The sequence below is a fragment of the Sus scrofa genome, chromosome 4, assembly GCF_054392235.1.
Source record: "Sus scrofa isolate SSC_HxYL_T2T_F1_AM1 chromosome 4, Sscrofa_HxYL_maternal_Yorkshire_Landrace_v2.0, whole genome shotgun sequence".
Lineage (NCBI taxonomy): Eukaryota > Metazoa > Chordata > Mammalia > Artiodactyla > Suidae > Sus > Sus scrofa.
In genome coordinates this window covers 94789154-94812486 of record NC_139386.1, presented here as the reverse complement: position 1 = coordinate 94812486, position 23333 = coordinate 94789154, and the positions used below count along the sequence as shown (strand labels likewise).

General features: G+C 44.8%; 2 protein-coding genes across 6 annotated transcripts in view; both read right to left on the bottom strand.

The window, feature by feature from the left end:
* Positions 1-1475: 1475 nt before the first annotated feature.
* On the bottom strand, positions 1476-9647 carry PEX19 (peroxisomal biogenesis factor 19). 2 transcript variants are annotated; one of them, XM_013996874.3, is made up of 8 exons: positions 9566-9647; positions 7725-8147; positions 7457-7622; positions 6889-6974; positions 6512-6673; positions 5247-5423; positions 4962-5006; positions 1476-4801 (listed from the first exon to the last, which is right to left on the bottom strand). In XM_013996874.3, the coding sequence occupies exons 2-8, from the start codon at positions 7818-7820 to the stop codon at positions 4718-4720; spliced, it is 816 nt and encodes a 271-aa protein (XP_013852328.2). In that variant the 5' UTR covers positions 7821-8147; positions 9566-9647; the 3' UTR covers positions 1476-4717. The 2 variants fall into 2 exon arrangements, with proteins under 2 accessions (XP_013852328.2, XP_001928904.3); XM_001928869.6 differs by having other exon boundaries at positions 8038-8147.
* Positions 9648-15024: 5377 nt separating this feature from the next.
* The window catches only part of COPA (COPI coat complex subunit alpha), a 48735-nt gene continuing 40426 nt past the window's right edge, over positions 15025-23333 (bottom strand). For 3 of the 4 annotated variants that reach the window (XR_014843969.1, XM_001928697.7, XM_001928707.7), the window contains exons 22-33: positions 22096-22184; positions 21780-21903; positions 20813-20902; positions 20526-20635; positions 20027-20104; positions 19796-19864; positions 18464-18600; positions 18003-18189; positions 17790-17900; positions 17312-17473; positions 16478-16672; positions 15025-15671 (exon numbers count right to left, since the gene is read on the bottom strand). Coding sequence is in view for 2 of the 4 variants with exons in the window: in XM_001928697.7 (XP_001928732.2) it covers positions 15612-15671; positions 16478-16672; positions 17312-17473; positions 17790-17900; positions 18003-18189; positions 18464-18600; positions 19796-19864; positions 20027-20104; positions 20526-20635; positions 20813-20902; positions 21780-21903; positions 22096-22184 (1412 nt within the window). In the remaining 2 variants the exon portion in view is untranslated. Of the gene's footprint in view, positions 15672-16477; positions 16673-17311; positions 17474-17789; positions 17901-18002; positions 18190-18463; positions 18601-19795; positions 19865-20026; positions 20105-20525; positions 20636-20812; positions 20903-21779; positions 21904-22095; positions 22185-23333 lie in introns of those variants that run through there. The other variant, XR_014843970.1, reaches the window with a different exon arrangement.

Sequence of the window (23333 nt, the reverse complement as noted above, 5' to 3'; positions counted from 1 at the left end):
GTAACCCACTGCACCAGGCCAGGGATCGAACGCAAGCCTCTGCAGCAATCCAAGCCGCTGCAGTCAGATTCTTTTTTTTTAATTTTTTTAGCCTTTTAGCACCGCACCTGCGGCATATGGAAGTTCCCAACCTAGGGGTCAAATTAGAGCTACAGCTGCCAGTCTACACCACAGCCACAGCCACACAGGATCCGAGCCACATCTGCGACCTACACCACAGCTCACGGCAACGCTGTATCTGTAACCCACTGAGCGAGGACAGGGATGGAACCTGCAACCTCATGGCTCCTAGTCGAATTTGTTTCCACTGCACAACGATGGTAACTCCTGCAGCTGGATTCTTAACCCACTGTGCCACAGTGGAAACTCCATAAAGTGGATTTTGGGACACACCGTGAGACAGACTTTGGGTAGCATGCATTTATTGTCTGACCCCATGTTTTCCTACTGTAATGGGAGTCAGGTGGGAGGATGGAGGAAGGGGAGGTATGGTGGTGGTGCTTTGGGTCCCTGGGTATCAGCATCAACTCAGATCCTGTACCCATTTTCCAGCTCAAAAAACCTGGGTAGTCTTCTTGCCCTAGTATATGGTTAATCCCGTAAATGGTGCTTTCGGTTCATAGGTTGAGTCTGAGAACTGTCTCAGGCCTAGAGACTGGGCAAAGAATTGTGACTTTTCATTGAAAAGTCACTAAGCTCAGTCTTCTGTTGAACCATTCTTGGTCACTCTTATATGTAATCAATACTCTCCTTGGCAGTCCATTAGTATGGTTCCTAGGACCACCCAGGCTCCATTAGCCATCTCCACTCTGACCATGCTGCCCTTATGGAAGTCCACCCACTCTGCTTCGAGAATGATGTGTTGCCATCTGGCCTGTGCTGTGCCAGGATCCTATCACTCTCACTACTAACCAGGGAAACCAGTTCTTAACATCTTCTTCCATCAGCCTCCATTCACAAACACAGAGACTTCTAAACTCAAAGATGTTAGTGACCTTTCATTAGTGTCTTTCCTTCGCAAAAAAATTTTCCTGAGGCCTTCCTGAGAAACAGTGAGCTGTGGGTTTTCCAGAGAAATATACATTCATTCTTTTTTTTTTTTTTTTTTTCCTGGATGCACCCAAGACATACGGAAGTTACTGGGCCAGGGATTAAATCTGAGCTGAAGCTTGACCTGTGACACAGCTGCAGCAACACTAGATCTTTATCCCATTGTGCTGGGCCTGGGATGTGCCCAGGCCACCAGAGACAATGCCAGATTCTTAACCCACTGCACCACATGGGAACTCCCACATTCACTCTTGCATGCCCATCTCCTCTAAGCCTGTTGATCATTTCTTGTACAGTCATCTCTACTTCATTTACTGTGGGCCATCGTTTTTCCTAAGCTCCCCTGAAGCCATCTCAACCGCCTATGATAAGCACCTTGAGGATAAGGCCCTTGCCAAAATATTCCAGAATCATAGAAAAATGACTCCATTATCACAAATTCTGTATTAACTCAATTCTTAATTCATGAAACCATCCAAACAACCACAAATTTGTTTTCTAACATAAAGAATTTTGGAACAAAGGGGAACCTGCTCTAAAGTTTGAGAGCAGCATAAATACTTCACATACAGCTTAAACCTAAGTTTTATGGTGGGTTTCTTTTCTTTCTTTTTCTTGGGCTGCACCCCTGGCATACGGAAGTTCCCAAGGCCAGGGATCAAACCTTCACCGCAGCAGTGACACCATCAGATCCTTAACCTGCTGTGCCACCAGGGGAACTCCTGTAATGGTTAATTTTATTTGTTTATTTAACATTCTTTTTCTCACATTATCTTCCACCATGTTCCATCACAAGTGAATATAGTTCCCTGTGCTATACTGTAATGACTATTTTTAAGCAATAAAGGAAGGCTAGAAAAATACTACAGATGTCCTTACATTGACACATTCTTGCTAAAGAAAAAGTTTACTAAAGCAACCCTCATGGGGAACAAGTAAAACAATGTATCGGCTCCCCTGATGTAGCTGTGGAGATTGAGGAGGGCCCCAGAGCAGTGCTACTCATGTGGCTGGAAGATTTGTACTGGTTTGTGAATAGTTTTACACCAGTCTTCGACAAGATGAGTTAGAAACTGAGAGTGTTCAGAAACATTTTAGCATTGCTGTGACATCCAAATGTATGATCAATGGCCTTACCCTGTGGAAGGGGTCTGGTCAGTTTAGTGTTGTCTAACTTGTATGCTATGTCTAACTGCACACATAGAACACGTATTAGTGTTCAAAGTACTGGACACTTACAAAACAAAAACCCTGATCCTTCACCACAGACACTGAGACGGACTGCTCCATATTTCCACCAGTGAGTCCTAGAATAATTCAAATAGGGCTTCCTGTTTTGGCACAGCAGAAATGAATCTGACTAGGAACCATGAGGTTGTGGTTCCTGGCCTTGCTCAGTGGGTTGTGGTTCCTGGCCTCACTCAGTAGGTTAAGGATCTGGTGCTGCTGTGAGCTGTGGTATAGGTTGCAGACACGAATTGGATCCTGAGTTGCTGTGGCTGTGGCGTGGGCCGGCAGCTGCAGCTCCAATTCAACCCCTAAACTTGGGAACCTCCATATGCCATGGGAGCGGCCCTAAAAAGAAAAAAAAAAAAGGAAACTAGAATAATTTAAAGAGTATTTATAGAACAGAGAGTAACCTGAAGCCAATTTGTTCATGTTCAATCAAAATGAAAATGAAAATGAATGCTTTGGGAACAAAACAAAAGAGGCATCTGTTTAGATTCTTGGAGTAAGCCCTGGTCAGGACTTAAGCAGAAGTGAGAACGTGTAAAGGAAAACTGGCAGGACAGACAGCACATGGTTTCAGCAGCAGGGCTCTTCTTGTTCTTCCCTCCTGTCTATCATCATCGGGTTTGGGGCCAGGGCTACAGGGAAAGGACTGTGGCCATTCATGTCCTATGAGCATCGTCACAAGTCTGTCAGTACTTACTTCCCCACATCCTGCAGAGTAGAGGAGCTCAGATTCAGACCTGGACCCTTTCATACTCTAAGCTACAAAAGCTGGGCCTTCCCAAACAGCCTGAGGCCTTAAGAATATGTCCTTCCTTGCCAATACCATAGAACATGTGGGATCTCAATGGGGGGAAGTCTTAACCTGAGGGAAAGTCACGTGCCAGGGGCTCAGAGCGACACAGGTGATGAGTGTGAATTTGCTCTGGTAGTTATTTTCTGAGTGCTGAGCCAGGACAGCCAGCTGGTCTGACTGAGTATTCACCAACATGTGGCAGCCAGAGAAGGGAAAGGTCAGCTCAAAGGAAAATAATTTAGAAAACACATGAACACTATATAAATAACATTAATAAACGTAATGTGAAATGTTAGAATACCGCACCATTTGAGGAGCTTCCCAAAATGAAATACTCAAGAAAACAAGGAAAGATGGCATTCAGTCTCCTTTATCAACTGAGGTGCCGACTGGGCTGGGCAAGGGAAGATCTGGTGCTGCTGTGAGCTGTGGCGTAGGTTGCAGACATGGATTGGATGGGCAGAAACTTAGCCTGGGCTGGGCAAGGGAGGTGGTGCCAAAACCCAGCAGTGTCACGCTCTGCAGAACTAGTCTGCTGATATTCCTCAGCAGCAGCTTAGAGGAGCTGAGGAAGATCGGGAAAAGACTTGGATGAAAAATAGGCTGCAATCCTCACTCAGAATATTTATTAGTCAGGAAAAAGGACCCAGGTTGCACCCCACCCCCTTTCCCCAAGCCACCTCCCTGAACCAAGGGACAGGATTCAAAGGAATCAGATGTCTCAAGTAAGCTGGAATGTATCTGGGGAAGAACAGTCATTCAGTTCCTAGACCTGACACTATAATCACATATGTCTGCCAGGGAGAAAGGGGACCACTGAGAATGGTAGAGACTAGAGGGGAATCAGGATGGGTCCTTCTTTCTCACAGCTTGGGCTCAGAATAAAGAGGTTTTTGATATGGAGAGATGAGAGGGCAGGCAGGAGGGAAAGGATGGTCAAGGACTGGGTTCTCCCAGATCACAGAGCACTGCAGAAAGAACCAGGGCAGCTCTCTGAGTTCTCAGGTTGGAACCAGGAGCTGGGGGCTCTGTACCTGGAGAGAGAAGAATCCCAGCATTTCTTTTTCAATCTACAGAGATTAGATGCAACCCCCTCACTTTCTCTTCAGAAAATTCAGAACGGTCTGAAGGTAAGAGGGTGTAGTGACAGACCTGTAGTCCCAGCTCAGGCTAAGTTTCTCCCCATTCATTCCCAAAGGCCCTGCCCAAGAGAACTGTAGAAACAGAGTCCCAGGACTCTGTCCCTGCTCCCCGGGGTCCAAGAGAGGGAGTAGAGACAAGGCACAAAGACCCTGGGTACAAAAGTGAACATTAGTGTGGCCCTACACGTTATCTTGGGAGAGGGAAGAAGATGCATGCCTTAAAACCGATGCCTCCTTCACCTGGTGGGGAGCCGGGCCTTTGCTAGCAGCAGAAACCACAATGGAACGGGCTCACAGAAATGAGCTGTGGAACAGGCCTTATTCTCAGAAAGACAGAGAGAAAGCCTCAGCTGGTATGGCACAATCTTGGGTGGCATGACAGATGGCAGTGGGCAGACCACTCCTGTAGACGACACTCCTGCCTCAGCTCCCAGTGGTTCTGCTGACTCCAGTCGTTCCCCACAGCTGGGAATCAGGAAGGAAAGCGTGCTGTGTTTCACATGATCAGACATTGTTCGCCATTGGCACCTGGTGGGCCCGATAGATTGAGGGCATCCAGGTCAAAGTTGAGGCCAGGAGGCTGGAGAAGAGATGAAGGGACTCAAATAATTTCCTAATTCAGGTCAGAGCTTTTGAAGGTTCAACAAAAGCCACAATTACCACCTTAGGTGGACCCGCTAGAGGTTACAGAGTTCTGGAAACTTGGGCTCAGATTAAAGTATATGAAAACATATACTTACCATCTCCCCAGCCAGCTCTTTTGGAGGATGGCCCAAATCCTGTAGCTAGAAAATAAGGAAAGAGGAACATGAGATAGGGAAAAATCCCAGAAAACAACATGGCAGTCCAAAGGAAGAATCTGAGCCTATGGTCTCTATGCTTTCTCCCGAGGACCATGCTATGTCGCCTTTCTTGTGCTCCCCCTCCCGCCATCTTGGTTTGGCAGTGGGGCATCCTTCCAGGACACCGCCTCTACTGAACTTCCAAGCAGACAGCAGCAGCGAGCAGATGGCAAGAGCCCTTACCTGCTGCATAAGATCCAGCACCACCTCAAAACGAGCCTTCTGAGTGGCCTCACTGTCTGTGGGGGTCTCAGCCTCAAATTGCTCACATATCTTGCCCATGACACTATGTTGCTCCTGATATTTTTCAAACTGCTCTGGAGGTAGAGATTCTCGGTGAACCTGCAACCATTCTGGATACTAAGAACAGAGAGAATGGGTGGGGAAGAATTAAGTGGACAATGGTTTAGTAAGAGCACTAAAATACAAACAAACACTAAAACATGAAGGGGACAGGGACAGCAAAGAAGGAAAAGCCAAATAAGCAAATTTAGCAGGAGAAGTAGCAGTGATTTCAATCAGATCACTGGGCGATGCTAGCATTCACAGTCACCAGAGGATAGCAAACTTTTCCTGTGAAGGACCAGACAGTAAATATTTGAGACTTTAAGGGCCACATAGTCTCTTTTGTTTGTTTTGACTTTACAACCTTTAAAAACCTCTTCAGGAGTTCCCCTGTGGTACAGTGGGTTAAGGATCTGGCACTGTAACTGCAGTGGCTCAGGTTGGTGCTGTGGCATGGGTTTGATCCCTGGAACTTCCACATGTCGCACACACAGCCAAAAAAAAATCTCTTCAGTAACACTATAAACTCTTTGATGGCAGAAATCATCATTTAATCTACTCTTAAAATTACTTTTGTCTTTTTAGGGCCACACCCATGGCACATGGAGGTTCCCACGCGAGGGGTCTACTTGGAGCTACAGCTGCCGGCCTATGCCACAGCCATTGATAGCAATGCCAGATACGAGCTGCGTCTGCAACCTACACCACAGCTCACGGCAACGCCAGATCCTTAACCCACTGAGCGAGGCCAGGGATCAAACCCACAACCTCATGGTTCCTAGTTGGATTCATTTCCAGTGCACCACTACGGGAACTGCATAATCTACTCTTAAAATTATTCATAGTTTAAAGCCAGTAAAATTCTCAGTAAAACCTTGTTGGAGAAACGAATGCAATTGGAAATGCAAGAAGGGGCTGATGAGACAGAGTCTTAGATAAGTTTACAGGAAACTAGAGCTGAAGGATTTCCCCTTCTACCTTAAATATCTTTAAGATGCAATGCCTCCCTAACTCTCTCCTTCCAAATAAATAAGGAAGAAAGAAACAAATGAACCTGTGCACTTCAGTTACTTTAACTTTGCAGGCTCTAAACAGACAAAGTAGCCCATGGAGGTTGATACAATGCAGAATGAGGAGGAAAAGCATAAATAGAAGTTCACAACCTTCTCCGTAATCTCCTTCAGTGACGGGTACAGTACATCCTTGGACAGCAGGTTCTGCATGATATTCTGCATGATGGGGAGTATGGTTCCTTCTCCATCCCCTTCTTCCATGCCCAGCCCTTCCATGGCCTTGGTCAGCTCCTCTTCTGACATGCCGGAGTTCTAGAAAGGATAGGGGAGAGGTGAGCAAGTATACTGCCTTCCTGGGATGCTGAGCAATCTTTCAGGTGGGAAAGAACTGTTTAAACTTGCCTGTAGCAAAATAGTGAGGCAGGGACAGACTTGAGGTGATACTCAAGGGAGTCTGTCTTTTGAGACTCTGCTGGTGAAGTGCCTGCGAGTGGGCCCCTTGTGGTTCCCTATCTCTTTCCCCTCACCTGAAGGTCGGTGGCATTCTTGGCTAGTCCACTTAATGTCTCCTTTAGGCAAGAAGTGAATTCTTGTTGGGAAGTCGCATCACTGCCTAGGAGAGATAAAAAGAGTCAAGGCCATTTCTGATTTCAACTGTTTGCTTGCCTAGACTGACCTGGTCAATGTTGAATACTCCAGCTTGAATATGGAGCATTTATTAGTGAATCACTGGCACGCTACATCTTTGAATTTTCTATGGTTATTTCCACAGTTATTTTCACAAATCTATGTGGACTGTGTGTCAGTCTGTTCTCCACAGTGACACCCACATTAACACTGTGACCTTTAAAATGGTCAGCTGTCAATAATTTCATCTGTTACTTCCCAAACTATCATTTCCCAACTACCCCTTTCATTAAACAGGGTCTCATTTCTCCTCCCATCTCCTCCCTTCAGTGATATCAGTGACATGGCTGTGATGGCAGTGATATCATAATTACTATCAACTTTACAAAAAAATTTTGGTGTTCTCAAGAAACAATGACCTAAGAGGTTTGTTCAGATATTTCTAGTTGTCTAGGGCCCCCTTCTCACCCACTCTCCCAGCAGCCTCTGAGAGCTTTTGGAACTGCTCTACCAGGTGGGGCTCTTCCTCAGCCAACTCTTTCATTGCCTTCTCGAACTCTGCAGTGGCTTGGGAAGCCAACTCGCTGTCGAACAGCTCCTGGAAAAACTTCTCTTGGGAGGCGAAGAGGGCATCCTGCAGGGGAGATGTGACCAAAATGCATCTCTTACTTGGCAACTCACTGCACATGGCCTCTGAGAGAAGCTCTAGGAAATGTAGTGCTCCCCTCCTACTCACCTCCACTGGACATTGACCACCTCTCTTAAAGAGGACAGCAAAAAGGCATCTGGCCACTGAGGGAAGGGTATGGAGTGGCATTCCCAATCCAACCATTTAAATCTGCTCTCTTCTTAAGGAACTTAACCTTGAGATCCCTCCCCTCAATCTCAAGTTCCTGTTTCATGAGGACTGAGGCCTGCAAGAGCACTTTGCAATGTAAGGCCAAGGCACCCTCCCCCAACTCCCCTTTGGCCCACAGGGGCCTTCCCCACCTCTGCCCAGAGCTGCATGCCCATCCCCTCCCCATCCCTTAAGCGAGTGGAATTTATACTTTGGCAGTGTCTCCTGGAGATCTCTTCTCAGGCCCCGAAGCATCAGGGGCCGTGGTGGTAGGAGGGGGTGCTGGGGAGGGTTTGGTCTTATCGAAATCATCAAGAGCACCTTCAGAGACAAGAAACATGGGGTGTTTTGGGGATGGATGAGGATGAAAGGTTGGGAGTTTCTGGGCAAAACATTAAGAGTACAAACTGTCAACTTTCCTAAAATTTTCTCCTTTAAAAGTCTCCCAGCCCACCCCTCAATAAGCCTCCCACTTCCCTTCCTATTGTCTAATTTAATGTGATAAAGGGGAAGACATCCCTCAAGGTGGAACAAGCATCTCTCTTGGAGTTAGGAGAAGAGTTAAAAGATTTGCAGAGACACCTCCACCGACACAGTGCCTTCTCTGCCATACTTTAATGATTCCCTAGAAATCCCATGCAAATATCCAAGGGAGGCAGAGACCAGATGTCCTTAACCCTCTGAACTCACTCTGGAGCCCTCAAGGGAGTAATCTTGGGCAAGAGAGCAGAAGCCACAAGATGTTTCACCTAGCTTCGCATAGGTCCTTGTACAAGCTGAGAGACTCCATATTACACACCATTGGAGGGCACTGAATTCTCTTCTTTTATCTTTCAATTTAGCTCTCCCTCTCCAAAGCTCCTAGAGCTCCCTTTGGCCTCATCTCTGCCTACACCCGTGTCTGCCAATTCACACAGTCGCTTGGCACTTCTCACCGTTTCTGTTCGTCTTTCCACCTGCTCACATCTCTGTGACTCAGCAAGAGACAAAAAATATTCACCTCTTCCCTGAAAAGCCTGTGTCCTCACCATCACCCTGCTTGCCAGGCCTAGGGGTAGGGCACTGGCCCCACTCTGGGCAAGAAACCAAAAGAGGAGTGGTGGATGGGGCTAAGGAAGAAAAGTTCCGCCACCCACTTTCGAGAGGGTGAACTGCCTTCCCCTGAGGCTGTCTCACTCTGGTTCTCAAATTAAAGAGATAGGAATGGGTTTGAGCTCTGAAATGATGAAAAAATTGGAAAGGAGCCTGGTGCGAAAAAGGTCTGGGAAAAGGAAAAGACGTGTCTTTTGTGTTAAGGAGGACAGGATACTGCACATAAAGGCACGCTTCGGGCTTGCTAAGAGTTAATGGAGGCAATCCCATGGGTGTCCAGTTCTCTGCCCACCGAGCACCGAATGTGGTTGCTGGCGGGAAGAAAGTTAGGCTTCCAAGAACTTACTAAAGTAGGGGGAGTTTGGAGCGGGATCCCGAAACATCGTCCTCTGGACTAGTTTCCCTTCCGGCAAGGAGATCAACCGTCTAGGCCGCACAGGGACGCAAATGCGATCCTCAGCCTCCGCCAAGGAGGAAGGAGAGGGTGACCTAGAGATTTTCTAGGGGGTCGCAGTCAGACCCTCCGCCCCCGCCCAACCTCTGAAGAGCCTCTCCCGCTCCGCCTCCTTTATCTCGGATTCACTTGGCCCCCTGAATGCGTCCTCACACCTCCCGCCCTTCAGGCCTTTTCTATTACGGGTTCTTACTTTCCAGAAGCTCTTCCAATTCCCGGTCCGCTTCAGCCCCAACACCACCACCCTCCCCAGCGGCGGCCATCTTGCCACCTCCGACTTGACTTGCCGTAGGAGGCGGGACTGCGCGGCGCCGTGCGCCCCCCAGTTCCTGCCCCCCTGCCTCGTGCAACCAATGATATTGTTGGCCCGAGGGGCCGCCATTTTTAAAGGTACAGGAACCTTTGTTTTTGTTTGGGGTTCCCCTCTCCCCGCCTCTTTCTCCGGGAACACTGAACCAACAGAGGGGAATTTACTGTTATCTTCTGTCAGGGTTTTTACTGGCCCGGCCTCCTTTCTTTCAACTGCCCACATTACCTACAGAATTGGGCCTTTCATTATTTTTTTGAGCTGCGGGTAGGTCGACTGGGACAAATTGCGTGCAAACTAAAAGCTATGCATGTATAATCAGTAAGACAGTTATGGCACAGCCAATATGCTATTTTCCTCTCACTTTCTTCAGTATGTTACTGAAATGCCACCTTCTCGGAAATGCCTTCTTTGGCCTCATTAAATAAAATTGCAACCCCTCCCATACACTTACAGATGCTTCCTCTCTACTTCGCCTCTTTTTTTCAACACTTAACCACTATCTGACATATTACATATTTTACTGATTTATCTTTATTGTCTCTCCCCCAGGCTCCTTGGAATTAAAGCACCATGACAGAAAGGATTTCATCTCTTGTCTTCACTGCTGTAACCCCGGCTCCTTGGCTAGGGCCCAAAACTTAGTGGGCACTCATTGGCTGCTCTTTGCTCTCCAAGGCTCTAGTGAGGCATGCTTCTCTGCAGAATCTAGTGGATAGCTCTCATTTTGTATTCTCCATTAGAAATGTCACAAGAACTTAGAACCCAATGTTAGTTGAACCAGGGAGTAAGTGACTCTCGGACCTTGGACTTAAGTGAAGAGGGCAACTGGAATGCAGTAGTAATAAACCTGCCTTCTTTGACCTATTGTCTTTTCTCTTCACAGGACTCAACCCAATGAAGTTGAGGGATGCTCAGATAAAAGACAACTCCAGACTTCCCTTCCCTCCTCTGGAATTGTTCTATTCAGATTTGTCAGAATGCATCAACTGCCTCAGGAAAACCTATTTTAGCACTTACAAGGCATCTACTCTTGTTTAAGATCCTGTGCTAGGAGTTCCCTGGTGGTCTAGTGGTTAAAGATTTGGTGTTGTCACTGCTGTGACTCCGGTTCCATCCCTGGCCTGGGAATTTATGCATGCTGCGGGTGTAGCAAAAATATTTTTTTTTTTGTCTTTTTGTCTTTTCTAGGGCTGCACCCGCAGCATATGGAGGTTCCCAGGCTAGGGGTCTAATCAGAGCTGTAGCCGCCAGCCTACGCCAGAGCCACAGCAATGTGGGTGGGATCCGAGCCACATCTGTGACCTACACCACGGCTCATGGCAACGCCGGATCCTTGACCCACTGAGTGAGGCCAGGAATTGAACCCTCAACCTCATGGTTCCTAATTGGATTCGTTAATCACTGAGCCACGACGGGGAACTCCAAAAAAAATAAAAAACATTTTAAAAAATCCTGCGCTGGGCATAGTGGAGGATGGAGAGATAAGTCAAGCTGCACTCTTGCAGTAAAGCAGTTGACTGGGGATTAGGCTGGTGGTAGGATTAGACATACACAGTAAGTATGGTGCAAGGTTAAGTGTCTTAAAAGAAGTAAGGATAAAGTACCATAAAGTTTAAAAGGGAGAAGTCACATCTAATTGAAAAAAGTCACTTCATGACTTTCATCCTTAGCTTTCTAAACACACGCTTGAGTACTGCATCAAGCACCAGATTAGGTACTTACTTTTTCCTTGACATATAGAGCACAGACTTTAAAAGTCACACCTGTGCAAAATTTACTGTATTCTTCCACGTGCCAGTCTGTGACTTGAGGGAAAACACTCTGAACTAGAAGTCAGAAAACCTAAATTCCAGTCCCAACTATCACTAAATTGCTTCGTTCAAATCCCTTCACCACTCTAAGCCTCTTATTACAAATATGTAACATTAAAGTTGCGACTCTAAGATCACTTCCAATTCTAAAATTCTATAATTGAATCCTTCTCTGATTAACCTTTCTCAACATTGGTAACATTTATTCCAGGCTAACTTTCTCATTCAACTCCATACTGCTTACATGTGTATCTCTAATATGGCTATCATTATTGCAGGTACATGTGACAAGTATTTCTATTGGCTTTACATTAATATAGTGTGATATATTAATAAAATAGTAGACAGTAATTGAGAAAATTGAGATGGAGTTGAAAATAAGCACAATTCTTTGTGCCCTTTCTGTCTCCCTCCTTTTCTTCCTTCCTTTCTTGTGCCACACTCAAAGCATATGTAATGTCCCTGGGCCAGGGATTGAATCTGAGCCGCTGCTGCAACCTAAGCCACAGCTGTGACAACACTGAATCCTTAACCCGCTGTGCCACAGTGGGAATTCCTTGCACTATTTCTTAAACTTACTTTGCTGTTGACACGCCTAACACCTCATCTCAGTATTTACTTACCTCCTGCCTTTCATGTATAGTGAACACTGTTGCAAAGCAGTATTTTACAGGAGTTCTCTTGTGGCACAGCGGGTTGACCCACGCCACTGCTGTGGCACAGGTTCGATCCCAGGCCAGGGAAATTCCACGTGCCACAGTATTTTACAGCATTTTCTTTATATTACTCTCCCAATTAAGAACTTAATGTCTCTCCACTGTTTGAATAGCTAACTGCAAATTCTTGCCTGTTTTTCACAATTATTTCACATTTATCCTTTTTGTTTCCCCAATTACATAAACTTCATGGGGATGGTCCACTTTTTTCATATCCCTTAGTTCAGAATGTTTATATTTGTATGCAAAATTAATTTTATAATTCAATTTTTAAGCTTACAAAAAATTTTGCCAAAATTTATAATCAACTTGCCTATGGTTAAATTTAAAAAAGAATGTCTAGGAGTTCCCACTGTGGCTTAGCAGGTTAAGGACCCAACATGTCCTTGAGGATGCAGGTTTGATCTCTGGCCTCACTTAGTGGGTTAAGGATCTGGCATTGCCAAAAGCTGCAGTGTAGTTTGCAGATGTGGCTCAGATCCAGTGTTGCTGTGGATGTGGTGGCATAGGCCTGCATGTGCAGCTCTAATTAGACCCCTGGCCAGGGAACCTCCATGTGCCGTGGCTGCAGCTGTAAAAAGAAAAGAAAGAAAGAATATTTAGGAGTTCTCCTATGGGAAGCAGTGGGTTAAGGAGCCTGTGTTGTCACTGCAGGGGCTTCGGTTGCTGCTGTGATGGGTTTGATCCCTGGCTTAGGACCTTTTTTGCCATAAGTGTAGCCAAAAAAGAAAAAATAAAAGTTCATAATTTGAGAAAGTGTTATTAAAATAATATGTAAACTTTGGAGAAGAGAGGCTTAATTTGGAGATACTATGTTTAAGAAAGCATCTCTTTTTTTTTGGCCACACCCTGCCCCACAGTATGTGGAAATTCCCTGAGCCAGGAATGAAACCCACTCCACAGCAGTGACAAAGCTGAATCCTTAACTACTAGGCCAACAGGGAATTCCAAGTATGCATCTTTTAAAGCTAAAAAGATACAAAGTCCTTCACTTTTTTTTTTTTTCGGTCCATGGACTACAGCTGCAAAAGTTTCCAGGCCAGGGATAGAACCCAAACCACAGTAATAATTTGAACCACAGCAGTGACAATGGAAAGTCCTTAACCTCTAGGTTACCAGGGAACTCCACAAAGTCCTTCACTCTTTGATGTAGGACTCACACTTCTGGTTTATTCTCTAGACACACTTTCCCCATTTATACAATGTATGTTCAAGTTGTTCATTGCTGCACTGTTTATAATAGCCAAAGACTGAAATAATGCAGACATCCATCAACAAGAAGGCAACTTAAATAATTTCTATTAAATCGTACAATGGTACATATGCAAAGAAGTAAAAAAAAAAAAAAATAGAGTGAAGCTAATATACTGATATGGAAAAATCTGTATATTACATTAAATGAGATAACAAATGAAAAATCATTAAATAGTATGCTTTCATTTAGGTATAAATCGGGGATAGGGAAGAACGTATTCATATCTTCTTGTATATACATTAAAAAAAATCTCTGGGGAGTTCCTGTCGTGGCTCAGTGGTTAACGAATCCAACTAGGAACCATGAGGTTATGGGTTCAATCCCTGGCCTCGCTCAGTGGGTTAAGGATCTGGTGTTGCCGTGAGCCATGGTGTAGGTCACAGATATGGCTTGGATCCCGTGTGGCTGTGGCTCTGGTGTAGGCTGGTGGCTACAGCTCCAATTCAACCCCTAGCCTGGGAACCTCCATATGCCTCAGGAGCAGCCCCAGAAAAGGCAAAAAGACTAAAAAAAAAAAAAAAAAAAAAAAAAAAAAATCTCTGGCATGATACAAAAGGGAGCTAATAATTACAGTTATCTGTTTGGGGACAGTTATAGGAACTGGGTAGCCAAAACAAGGGGTGGGAAAAAATATTACAGAATAGCTTTTTACATTTACTGATGTCTGAACTATACGAATGTGTTGTTTTGTTTTGGGTTTTTTTGTCTTTTTACAGCCACGCCTGCAGCATATGGAAGTTCCCAGGCTAGGAGTCAAATTGGAGCTACAACTCTGGCCTATGACACAGCCACAGCAACGCCAGATCCGAGGCATGTCGGTGACCTACTCCGAAGCTCACAGCAATGCCCATCCATAACCACTGAGTGAGGCCAGGGATTGAAACTGCATCCTCAAGGATACTAGTCAGATTCATTTTCATTGAGCCACAATGGGAACTCTTGGATGTACTGTTTATTGAAAACAAATTTAAAATGGAAAGTATATATTTTAATCATAGGAATAGTAGGTCAGAAAGTTAATCTTAGTACATGACAGGAGTTCTACCATGGTGCAGAAAGTTAAGGATCCAGTGTTGTCACTGCTGTGGCCTGACTTGCTGCTGTGGCTTGGGTTTGATCCCTGGCCTGGGAACTTCTGCATGCCATGAGCACAGTCAAAAAAAAAAATTTAAAAAAAAAAATTTAGTACACAAAAAGCAAACTACTGTATTGCCATTGTACTATATACAATGTATTACTAGTTATATATAACTATATATATATATAGCATGTAAAACATCTAGAACAGTATCAGCTACATGGAAGATGCTCAATGAATACTGGCTATAATTAGCAATAGATGGAACACGGTCAACAACAAATTAGGGGAACTACCTGCTTTCTACCATTCTCACAGCAGTTTACTATATACCCTGTGAAAAATACGTACTTTAAAAATGGGTATTTATTACTTTTGTAATTAAAAATAATTACTGAGGGAATGATATCTGCTTTGGTGTGGCAGCTACGTGGCGTTAAGTAGGAACATGGAAGTGTCCAGAAAACAAATGGCAAGCCACAAAACTCTCACAGAAATTTATTTTGTGTGAGAAACAAAATACAAGAACAATGGTTGTAAAGAACAAATCGATAAAAAGTGATGTGCATTTCTAGAAAACCGAACAGTTTCTTGGCACACAGAAGATAACTGCCTAGGAGTTTAAATGCCCAAGGAAAAAGGAGATGGCTAAGCACTATCTTATTTATGACATTTCTTATTCCTAACAAAAAGTACACAGAGCTGGTGGGAGGGGAAGAGATAAATACTGAAGGACTTCACTACACAAATGTTCATGTGTTCCTTGAAAGAGCTAAGCTGGGAAGGCAAGGCTAATTGAGACCACAATTGTAATCACCTTGAGAAAATGAGAAATCCTCAGAGGCCCAAAAAAAAAAAATAAAAAATAAAAAAAAATAAAAAAGGTCAAGTTTAGACATTCTGATTAGCCATAGAAAAGAAAAAAGGACACTAGGTTTTAGGGCAGGGAGAGCTAAATGTCAATACCATGAAGGGTGGTTGAATGAGAGGGAGTTAGGAGGTTAGAAAGACTAACTCTCTGGGAGCAAACATGGTGACTGACCCTACACACACAAAAGGGAAACTTTTGTTAGCGAAACTGCAGAGGACTGATCCTTAAACCAATCACATCTTTGCCAATCTCTGTCACCTGTGGAAAAAGAAACAAGGGAAAAAGTTAGGGATTTGTGAGGGTGAGAACTTAGAAAAGCCTATTCCCTCTACTCTTCAATGAGCACAGTGGAGCACTTTCCTATTGTTTGTTACTGATGCCTAAAATGCAGGGGGGATGGAGTTCCCGTTGTGACACAGCAGAAATGAATCCAACTAGTTATCCATGAGAATACGGGTTCAATCCCTGGCCTTGCTCAGTGGGTCAGGGATCTGGAATTGCTGTGAGCTGTGGTGTAGGTTGAAGATATGGATCCCAAGTTACTGTGGTTGTGGTACAGGCTGGCAGCTGTAGCTCCGATTTGACCCCTAACCTGGGAATATCCATATGTTGTTGGTGTGGCCCTAAAAAGCAAAAAAGAAGAAAAATAAAGCAATGGGAAAGAGCTCTTTTTCTTTCTTTCTTTCTTTTTTTTTTTTGCTTTTTAGGGTGGCATCTATGGCATATAGAAGTTCCTGGGCTAGGTATTGAATTGGAGCTACAGCTGCCAGGCTACACCAGAGCCACAGCAACGCCAGATCTGAGCCATGTCTGCGACCTACAACCACAGCTCATGGTAAGGCCAGATCCTTAACCCACTGAGTGAGGCCAGTGATCGAACCTGAAACCTCATGGTTCCTAGTTGGACTGTTTCTGCTGCGCCAAGATGGGAACTCCCTACCTTTCTCCAGTGTCACTGCCTCAAAGAATGTGGAGAAAATACAGGAGACAAAAAGGACCAACATGCTAGTTCCTCTTTCCCCTTCCCCCAAATTCTAGATGCATTTCTCAAAAACAGTACTTACTGTGGTGACCCTGCAGATTTGACCCTTGAACTCAGGGGAATAGCAGGCCCCACTGAGGGGACATTTCTCCACTGGCTTTCCACGGTAGATGGGCCGATAAGATGCAGCACAGATGTCAAAAGGGTTGTGCATGTCGTAATTGAGCTGGTAGGCATCTGTGGGGTTCTTCTCACAGGCAGACAGGATTTTGCGGGTCTAAGGGAGGGAAGGAATAATTTATTTAAGAGGACTGAAAGCTGTACACCACAACTCAAGTGATCACATCACCATGGTTCAGTAGTTTCTTTGATGCAATTGCACTGAGTGAATAGAAAACATGTCCTCACTACAGGTCACAGGTTAAGGTGTAACAATTGCCATTCCTGTTGTATCAAGCTTTCTCCTTCTACACCCCAAAATGGCTCCATGGATATAGATCCATACTTGTACACCAAGTCTGGGAATTCTTGGGTTAGGCCTGAAAGGGTTAAAACTGGCTTTCATTGCCCAAATAGAACGCTTTTGGAGAACACAAGCAATGGGACCTATATATGGAAATTAACGGTGGTGGTAATGGGGTATACAGAGTTTAAGGACAAGACTGGGGTACAGTGGAGCTATTCTAGGTTGCAGGTCACTCTCACAGTGGTGCCCTGAGTAAGTTATTAGTTCAGTTTCCAGGAATAAAAGGAGGCACCCAAGACAGAAATAAACAGAGGATGGCATTCTGTTGGCTCTTTTTGCAGAAGATTGTTATACAGTGCTTTGTTCCAGAGGTAAGGACCTTGGTCTTCAGCTCCCTCCATGTAAGAGAAGATTTGTTCCCCAATGCTCACTAAAGGAGTACCCATCTACCTGTTGAGCCACCTCTGGCTTGGGCCCTAGTTCCAACAGGCGCCGAGCAAAGGTGGCAGCAGTCTTAAAGTTCTTGAGCTTGAAGAAGAGGTTGAGTGCTGTACGCAACACCAGAATCATGTGCACTGGCTGCAGGTTGGAGTGGGTGAAATAGGCTGCCATCTGGTGGACAGAAAGAGGAACAGGCTGATGCTAAGCTGGGCTAGATCTTTTATAACCTGTCACATGAGCACTGAAAACAGAACAGAACAAAACAACTAAATAAAAACAGGACTAGCCATAAAGCAGAAAAGCTTTCTGCCTCCTAGCTGTGGCGCAATGATGGGATGAGGAAGAAGGGAGGAAAAATACCATCCTCTCCTCACAGAAATGGGCCCAAATTTCCCTTACTCCCCAGACTGAGACCTAAAGAGTTCAGACCTAACAGAGGGTAAAGGGGAGGATGGTTCTATACTACTCAGAGGCCCAGAGGTCTTACCTCACAGATGCGCTTCTGCTGTTCTAGACTCTCTTTGGGCAATTTCTTCCTTTCTATCTCCATGGACAAACCCACAATGTACTCACGGCAAATGGTGATGAGCTGCTGGGCCTGGAGAGAGGGGACAAAAGAAGGTCAGGGTACAGAGGCAAGAAAGGGAGGGGTGGGAGCGGGAGTGCCCAGCACCATGACAAGAAACTAGAATGCTCTTACCTCTGCAATCTCCTGTTTATTGTCCACAACAAGAAGCGGCACACTAAGTAAAATGGAACGGAATTTTTCCACAGCCTCCTCAAACTTGCCAACTGTGGTAAGCTGGTAGCACAGCTGCAACCGTTGGATGAGGTCATTAAGCTTCAGGCCCACAGCTGGTACACCATTCTTCAGCCCTGCATCCTTCCTGGAAAGAGAAAAAAGGTAGGAAGAAGACAGGATGATCAGAAGCCTACCAGGACTCGATTTCCTTTTCTGGCAACATGATCACAACACCCTACTATGAAAAAAGCTAGGGAAAAGGATGCAGCAGGTGTAAACCAAACCTTACAGAATGGCACGCCCAAGATCTTTTCCTACTAGGAAACCTCAGCTCAGAGACAGTTTTGACTGTGTGAGGCTACCATCTGAAATATCTACCTAAGCTGAAAGAGACAGAAGCCAGGAGCAAGGAATCTTACCAATTGCGATTAGGGTAGCCATACATGGAGGGCAAACAGGGCAGTGCCTGATAGGTGGTACGGCCTCGGGCATAGGTCTGCAGGAACAGTTGCTTATAGGGGCCAAACTGGGTTACCCCTACTTGATCATGAAGGAGCTGGAATACAAGAGGAAAGAAATCCTTATGTTTCTTTCTGCCCTGCTACTTTTTTAAAAAATTATTTTTAAATTAAAGTATAGCTTATTTACAATGTTTCTTGAATTTCTGTTGTACCGCTAAGTGGCCCAGTCACACACAGTTCATGTGCTGTACAGTAGAGCCTCACTGCCCATTGCCCTGCTACTTAAAAACTAGTTGACCTTGGGCAAGGTACTTATGTTCCCAGTACTAGTTTCCTCACCATTAAATTATATTTAATTATAGGATCTACCTCTTTTAATAATACCTATAAAGCATTTATGATAGTGCCTGGCACCTAGTCAACACTGAATGTTAGTGGTTGTTGCAGTTGTGGTTGTTATTATTAGTGTTCAAAACAATATACTTGAACATGAAGGGGTGCAGACTTTCACTTTCTGATGTGAGCCAGAAAGCAGCCTATACATGGGTGGAAGGTGGCTGGAAGAATTTATCTTAAAAGATTACTAAACCCAATCATGAGTTCCCATCATGGCTCAGTGGAAATGAATCTGACTAGCATCCATGAGGACTCGGATTTGATCCCTGGCCTCACTCAGTGGGTTAAGGATCTGGCATTGCTATGAGCTGTGGTGTAGGTTGCAGACACGGCTCAGATCTGGCATTGCTGTGACTGTGGTGTAGGCCAGCAGCTACAGCTCTGATTCGAACCCTAGCCTGGAAATCTCCATATGTCGCAAGTGAGGCCCTAAAAAGACAAAAAAAAAAAAAAAAAAAAAAGATACATATAGAGAAAATACTAAGCCAAATGGAAAGCAGGTAAGAGAGGAGTTCTCACTGTGGTGCAATGGGGTACATGGCCTCTCGGGAGCGCCAACACACAGGTTTGATCCCTGGTCCTGCAGAGTGGGTTAAGGATCTGGCGTTGCTTCAGCTGCAGCATAGGTCACAACTATGGCCACTGTGGCTTGGATCTGATCCCTGGCCCGGGAACTCTATATGCCATAGGGTGGCCAAAAAAGAAAGCAAGCAGGTAAGAGGAAGGCCTTATGACGCAAGTTTCCTTAGGCAAAACCAAGGACTTCCATGAATAAACATACACCCTTGCCCTTGTGGATACAATAATTTCCATTTGGTTAAGATGAGTCAACCATCCCCTTGGGACTCTGGGCAAAGCACACTCATCGAAAGCCAAAATTACTTTAAGACTTACCCGCATGGCTGTTTCAAAAGAGCCTGCCAGGATGTGATCAACTGGAAGCTGAGAGTTATTGCACCAGATCTAACAGGAAACAGAAAACCCAAGACAAGTGAAATTTTGCCCTTTCTCTTCCCAAACATTCCTACTCTACATGTAAAATAGAAGAGTGTCAATATTCCATATATGTTAATTAAGTATAGCCAGCTCAGAAACACATCCCTACAGGGCTGTTTTCCTGCTTACCTGAGTTGGGCTGGTTCCCTTGGTGGGGGGCACAAAGAACCCGTCCTCAGCCCCACCGGCTGCCCCAGGGGGTATATCCTAGCAGAAAAACAAAAAGGGAGTTATTTTAAAGTCATTCAAGCACTTTATCCTGATAAATCTAAAAACAACCTTTACCTTATTCCTAGCCTCTGCTGGGGAAGAGGGGTGGTGGTTGTGGAAGAAAACCCTCAAAACAGGAGAAGCTTCAGTAATAACAAAATGATATATACCAAAAGCTTCAATTTAGGGGAAAAAAAAAGCTTGCTGCCTTTTCATAAGCTGCTACTGGTATAACCCTATTTATCTTCTTCCTTTCAAGTGGGAGATAAGTATCAGACTAGGAGGGCCTAGGACCTCCGCGCCATCCTCTTTTGAGGACCTTAGGACAGGGGCAGGGGGGTGGGGTGGGGGCGGGAATAGGCCACAGGCTTCCACAGGGAGAAATGGAGAAGCTTACAAAGGTGAGAATTCCACATACCAGCTCAGGAGGGAGCTCCAGATCTTCTTCCACATCCCAGCCACCTCCTTCCTCTTGTCCCTTGCCAAGAGCATCATCCCCCAAGCCTTCTGTAGCCTCCACAAACCCATCTGTAAAGAAAATCCAGGCTCAAAATAGATTTGTGGAGTGACATGATTTTGATAAGAAAGCAAAAATGTTGAGATCCTTGTTGGTCCTATGGTCTAGAACCCTGCAGAGCTGCCCCACAACTAAGTCCCAATCCAGGGAGCCCACCTGCCCAGAACAATCCTAGAATGGCTTCTTACCTTCATCCAGCTGCAGCTCTGCATCCTCTCCCCAGCCCTCAGTGCCAACAGTGTCAATGTCAATGTCAGCAGCCAGTGCTCCTCCCTTTCCTATAGAGGGAAGGAACAAAGGAGCTGGTCATAGCCAGCTAAGTCTGAGATATGGCCTCCTCCGCATGCAAGTTGCATCCTTAAACAAGTAGGTGCCAAGGTTTTGTCCACTTGCTGTTTTAGTTTATTATTTATTTTTGAGGTATATGTGTTATGCTATTTATAGAAGGTTTCACAGTGAGGGGGAAGAGAAGAGATATGAAAACAACTGGCCTGCCTACTACCAAAACTGCCTCTTAAACAACTTTTTGCTAAACAGCATTTGGTACCAACTCTTAGAATTTCTTGCTGAGATCTTTGCTAAGTTACCGCCACTACAGTGTGGACAGGGCATGAGGATAAAGGCTAGATGAGAGGAGACAGAGGAAAAAGGAGGGCTGGGCACAAAATGCCAAAGGGTCTATTTAGGTTCTTAGTTGGGAGAAATGAACTAGGAGACATATCCAAGAAAACAGGAGGAGCTTAAGGGTAGGAGTGGTAGCAAGTATACTGACAGGACAGAATTTGAGGTAGCTGAGACTGTTCCTTAGGGTTATAAGTCAGGACTGATAAAATACAGAATGGAGCCATATGACTACATGCATGATAAAACCTAAGAAAATACACCACAATGTTAACAGTGGTTGTTAGAGGCATGGAATAAGAGACATCTTTCTTTTTTTCTCTCCTATTTTCCACATTTTAATGATCTCATAATGCTTTTATTTAGTTTTTAAAAGACTGGAACATAATTCTGATTGGCATTTCAGTGCTCCATGCGGTGTCACAGAGAAAAAAGGACAGACGAAAAGAACAGAAGAACTAATGGTACTCTCTAGGACAGGTTTTCACAAAACAAGCACACAAAAAAAATGCTACAGGAGAAGTGGGCACTTACCCTTGCTGGCAATGGAGCCTTCAAAGAACCCTTTAGACACAGTCAGTAAGGGCCAGTTGGTGTCCAGCGGCATGATTGGTGCAGGTGGCTGAAGCAGCTTGGCATTAGGATCAATGTCCGGGATCTGAAAGGTAGAAGATTAAAAGCAAACAGCTCTAAGGAATCATGGAGGGAAGGTTATGGAGGTTCCTTTGATCTCATTTGTTTCTTTGCCTATCCTGGTAATGGGTGGGAGAGTGACATCTGTAGGGGTTTAAATGGGTCCCAAGACCTCAGAGTTAATCCTGTAATCAGAGATGCTCATGTAAAGACTCACTGTCTCCTTCTCTGGGTCAAATGTCTCTTTCAGGTTTTCAGCTTCTTCATCTAAGCCATGAGTTGCAGCTGTGAGATAGGCCAGTGACTCTGTGGAGAAAACAGACCTTGTGGTATGGGTACATTTCCAAGTGAATACTGAGGTCCTGATGTCTGCCTCCAGGTACTCAAGTCCTTGCGTGACCCCTTCCCTGAGGTGTGGGCTGGACTTAATGACTGCCTCTAATGAACAGTATGTGGGAGAAGTGAGGGAATGTCATTTCTGAGATTAGGATACAAAGACTGCAGCTTCCATCCTGGGTGCCCTCACTTGCTCTAAGGGAAGCCAGATGCCATACTCTAAACTGCTCTAAGGAAAAGTCTACGTAGCAGAAAACTGATGTCTCTCAGCCAACAGCCAGTAAGGACTCAAGGACTAACCACAGCCACATAGTTAATGTAGGAGTGGATCCAACTCCACTTAAACCCTGAGATATCTACAGCCTTGGCCAACACCTTGATTGCAGCCTTAGGAGAGACACTGAGCCAGAGGCGCGCAGCTAAATCATGCTGCAAACTGAGATAATCAATGTCTGCTATTTGAAACTACCAAGTTTTGGGTATTTGTTATACAGCAACAAATAACTGAAACAACTGCTTATTCTTAATATCTATCAGCAATGTTAGCAAGAACTTTGGACTCATCCCTGACTCTTTCACATCCCACAACCACCATCCCAACAAATTATGTTGGTTCTACCTTTAAAATATATGTCGAATCTGACCATTGTACACCTGTTCACTGCTAGCACCTTAGTCCAAACCACATCTTTCACTTTTTATTCCCTACTGCATCTCAAGTGCTAGTATAATGCTTGGTATACAGTGGGTGCTCAAAAAAAGGTCCCTTGGAGCTCCCACTCTGGTGCTATGGGTTAAGAATCCAACTGTAGCAGCTTGGTCCACTGTGAAGGAGCGAGTTCAATCCCAGGCCCAGTGCAGTAGGTTAAAAGAATCTGGTGTTGCTGCAGCTGTGGCTCAGATTCAGTTCTTCACCTGGGAACTTCCATATGCTGTGAGTGTAGCCATAAAATAAGATCAAAAAATTTTTTCTAAAGTCCCTTAAATATAAAATAAGTAAATAAAAGTGAGAAACGTCCAGACTTGAAGTAAAAGGATAAAATTCTAATGGCATTCAACCAACTACATTTACTATGGTATTTGCTCCAGGAACTTTTAAACCTCTTTGCCCCATGATAT

Excerpts from the sequence above, each read along its gene's own strand:
- PEX19 (XM_001928869.6), bottom strand. The coding sequence starts at position 9,635 with ATGGCCGCCGCTGGGGAGGGTGGTGGTGTTGGGGCTGAAGCGGACCGG. Across the intron at positions 6,975-7,456 it reads AGAGGCTGCTGGGAGAGTGG|GCAGTGATGCGACTTCCCAA; the intron begins GTGAGAAGGGGG and ends TATCTCTCCTAG. Across the intron at positions 5,424-6,511 it reads TGAAGGAGATTACGGAGAAG|TATCCAGAATGGTTGCAGGT; the intron begins GTTGTGAACTTC and ends CTCTGTTCTTAG.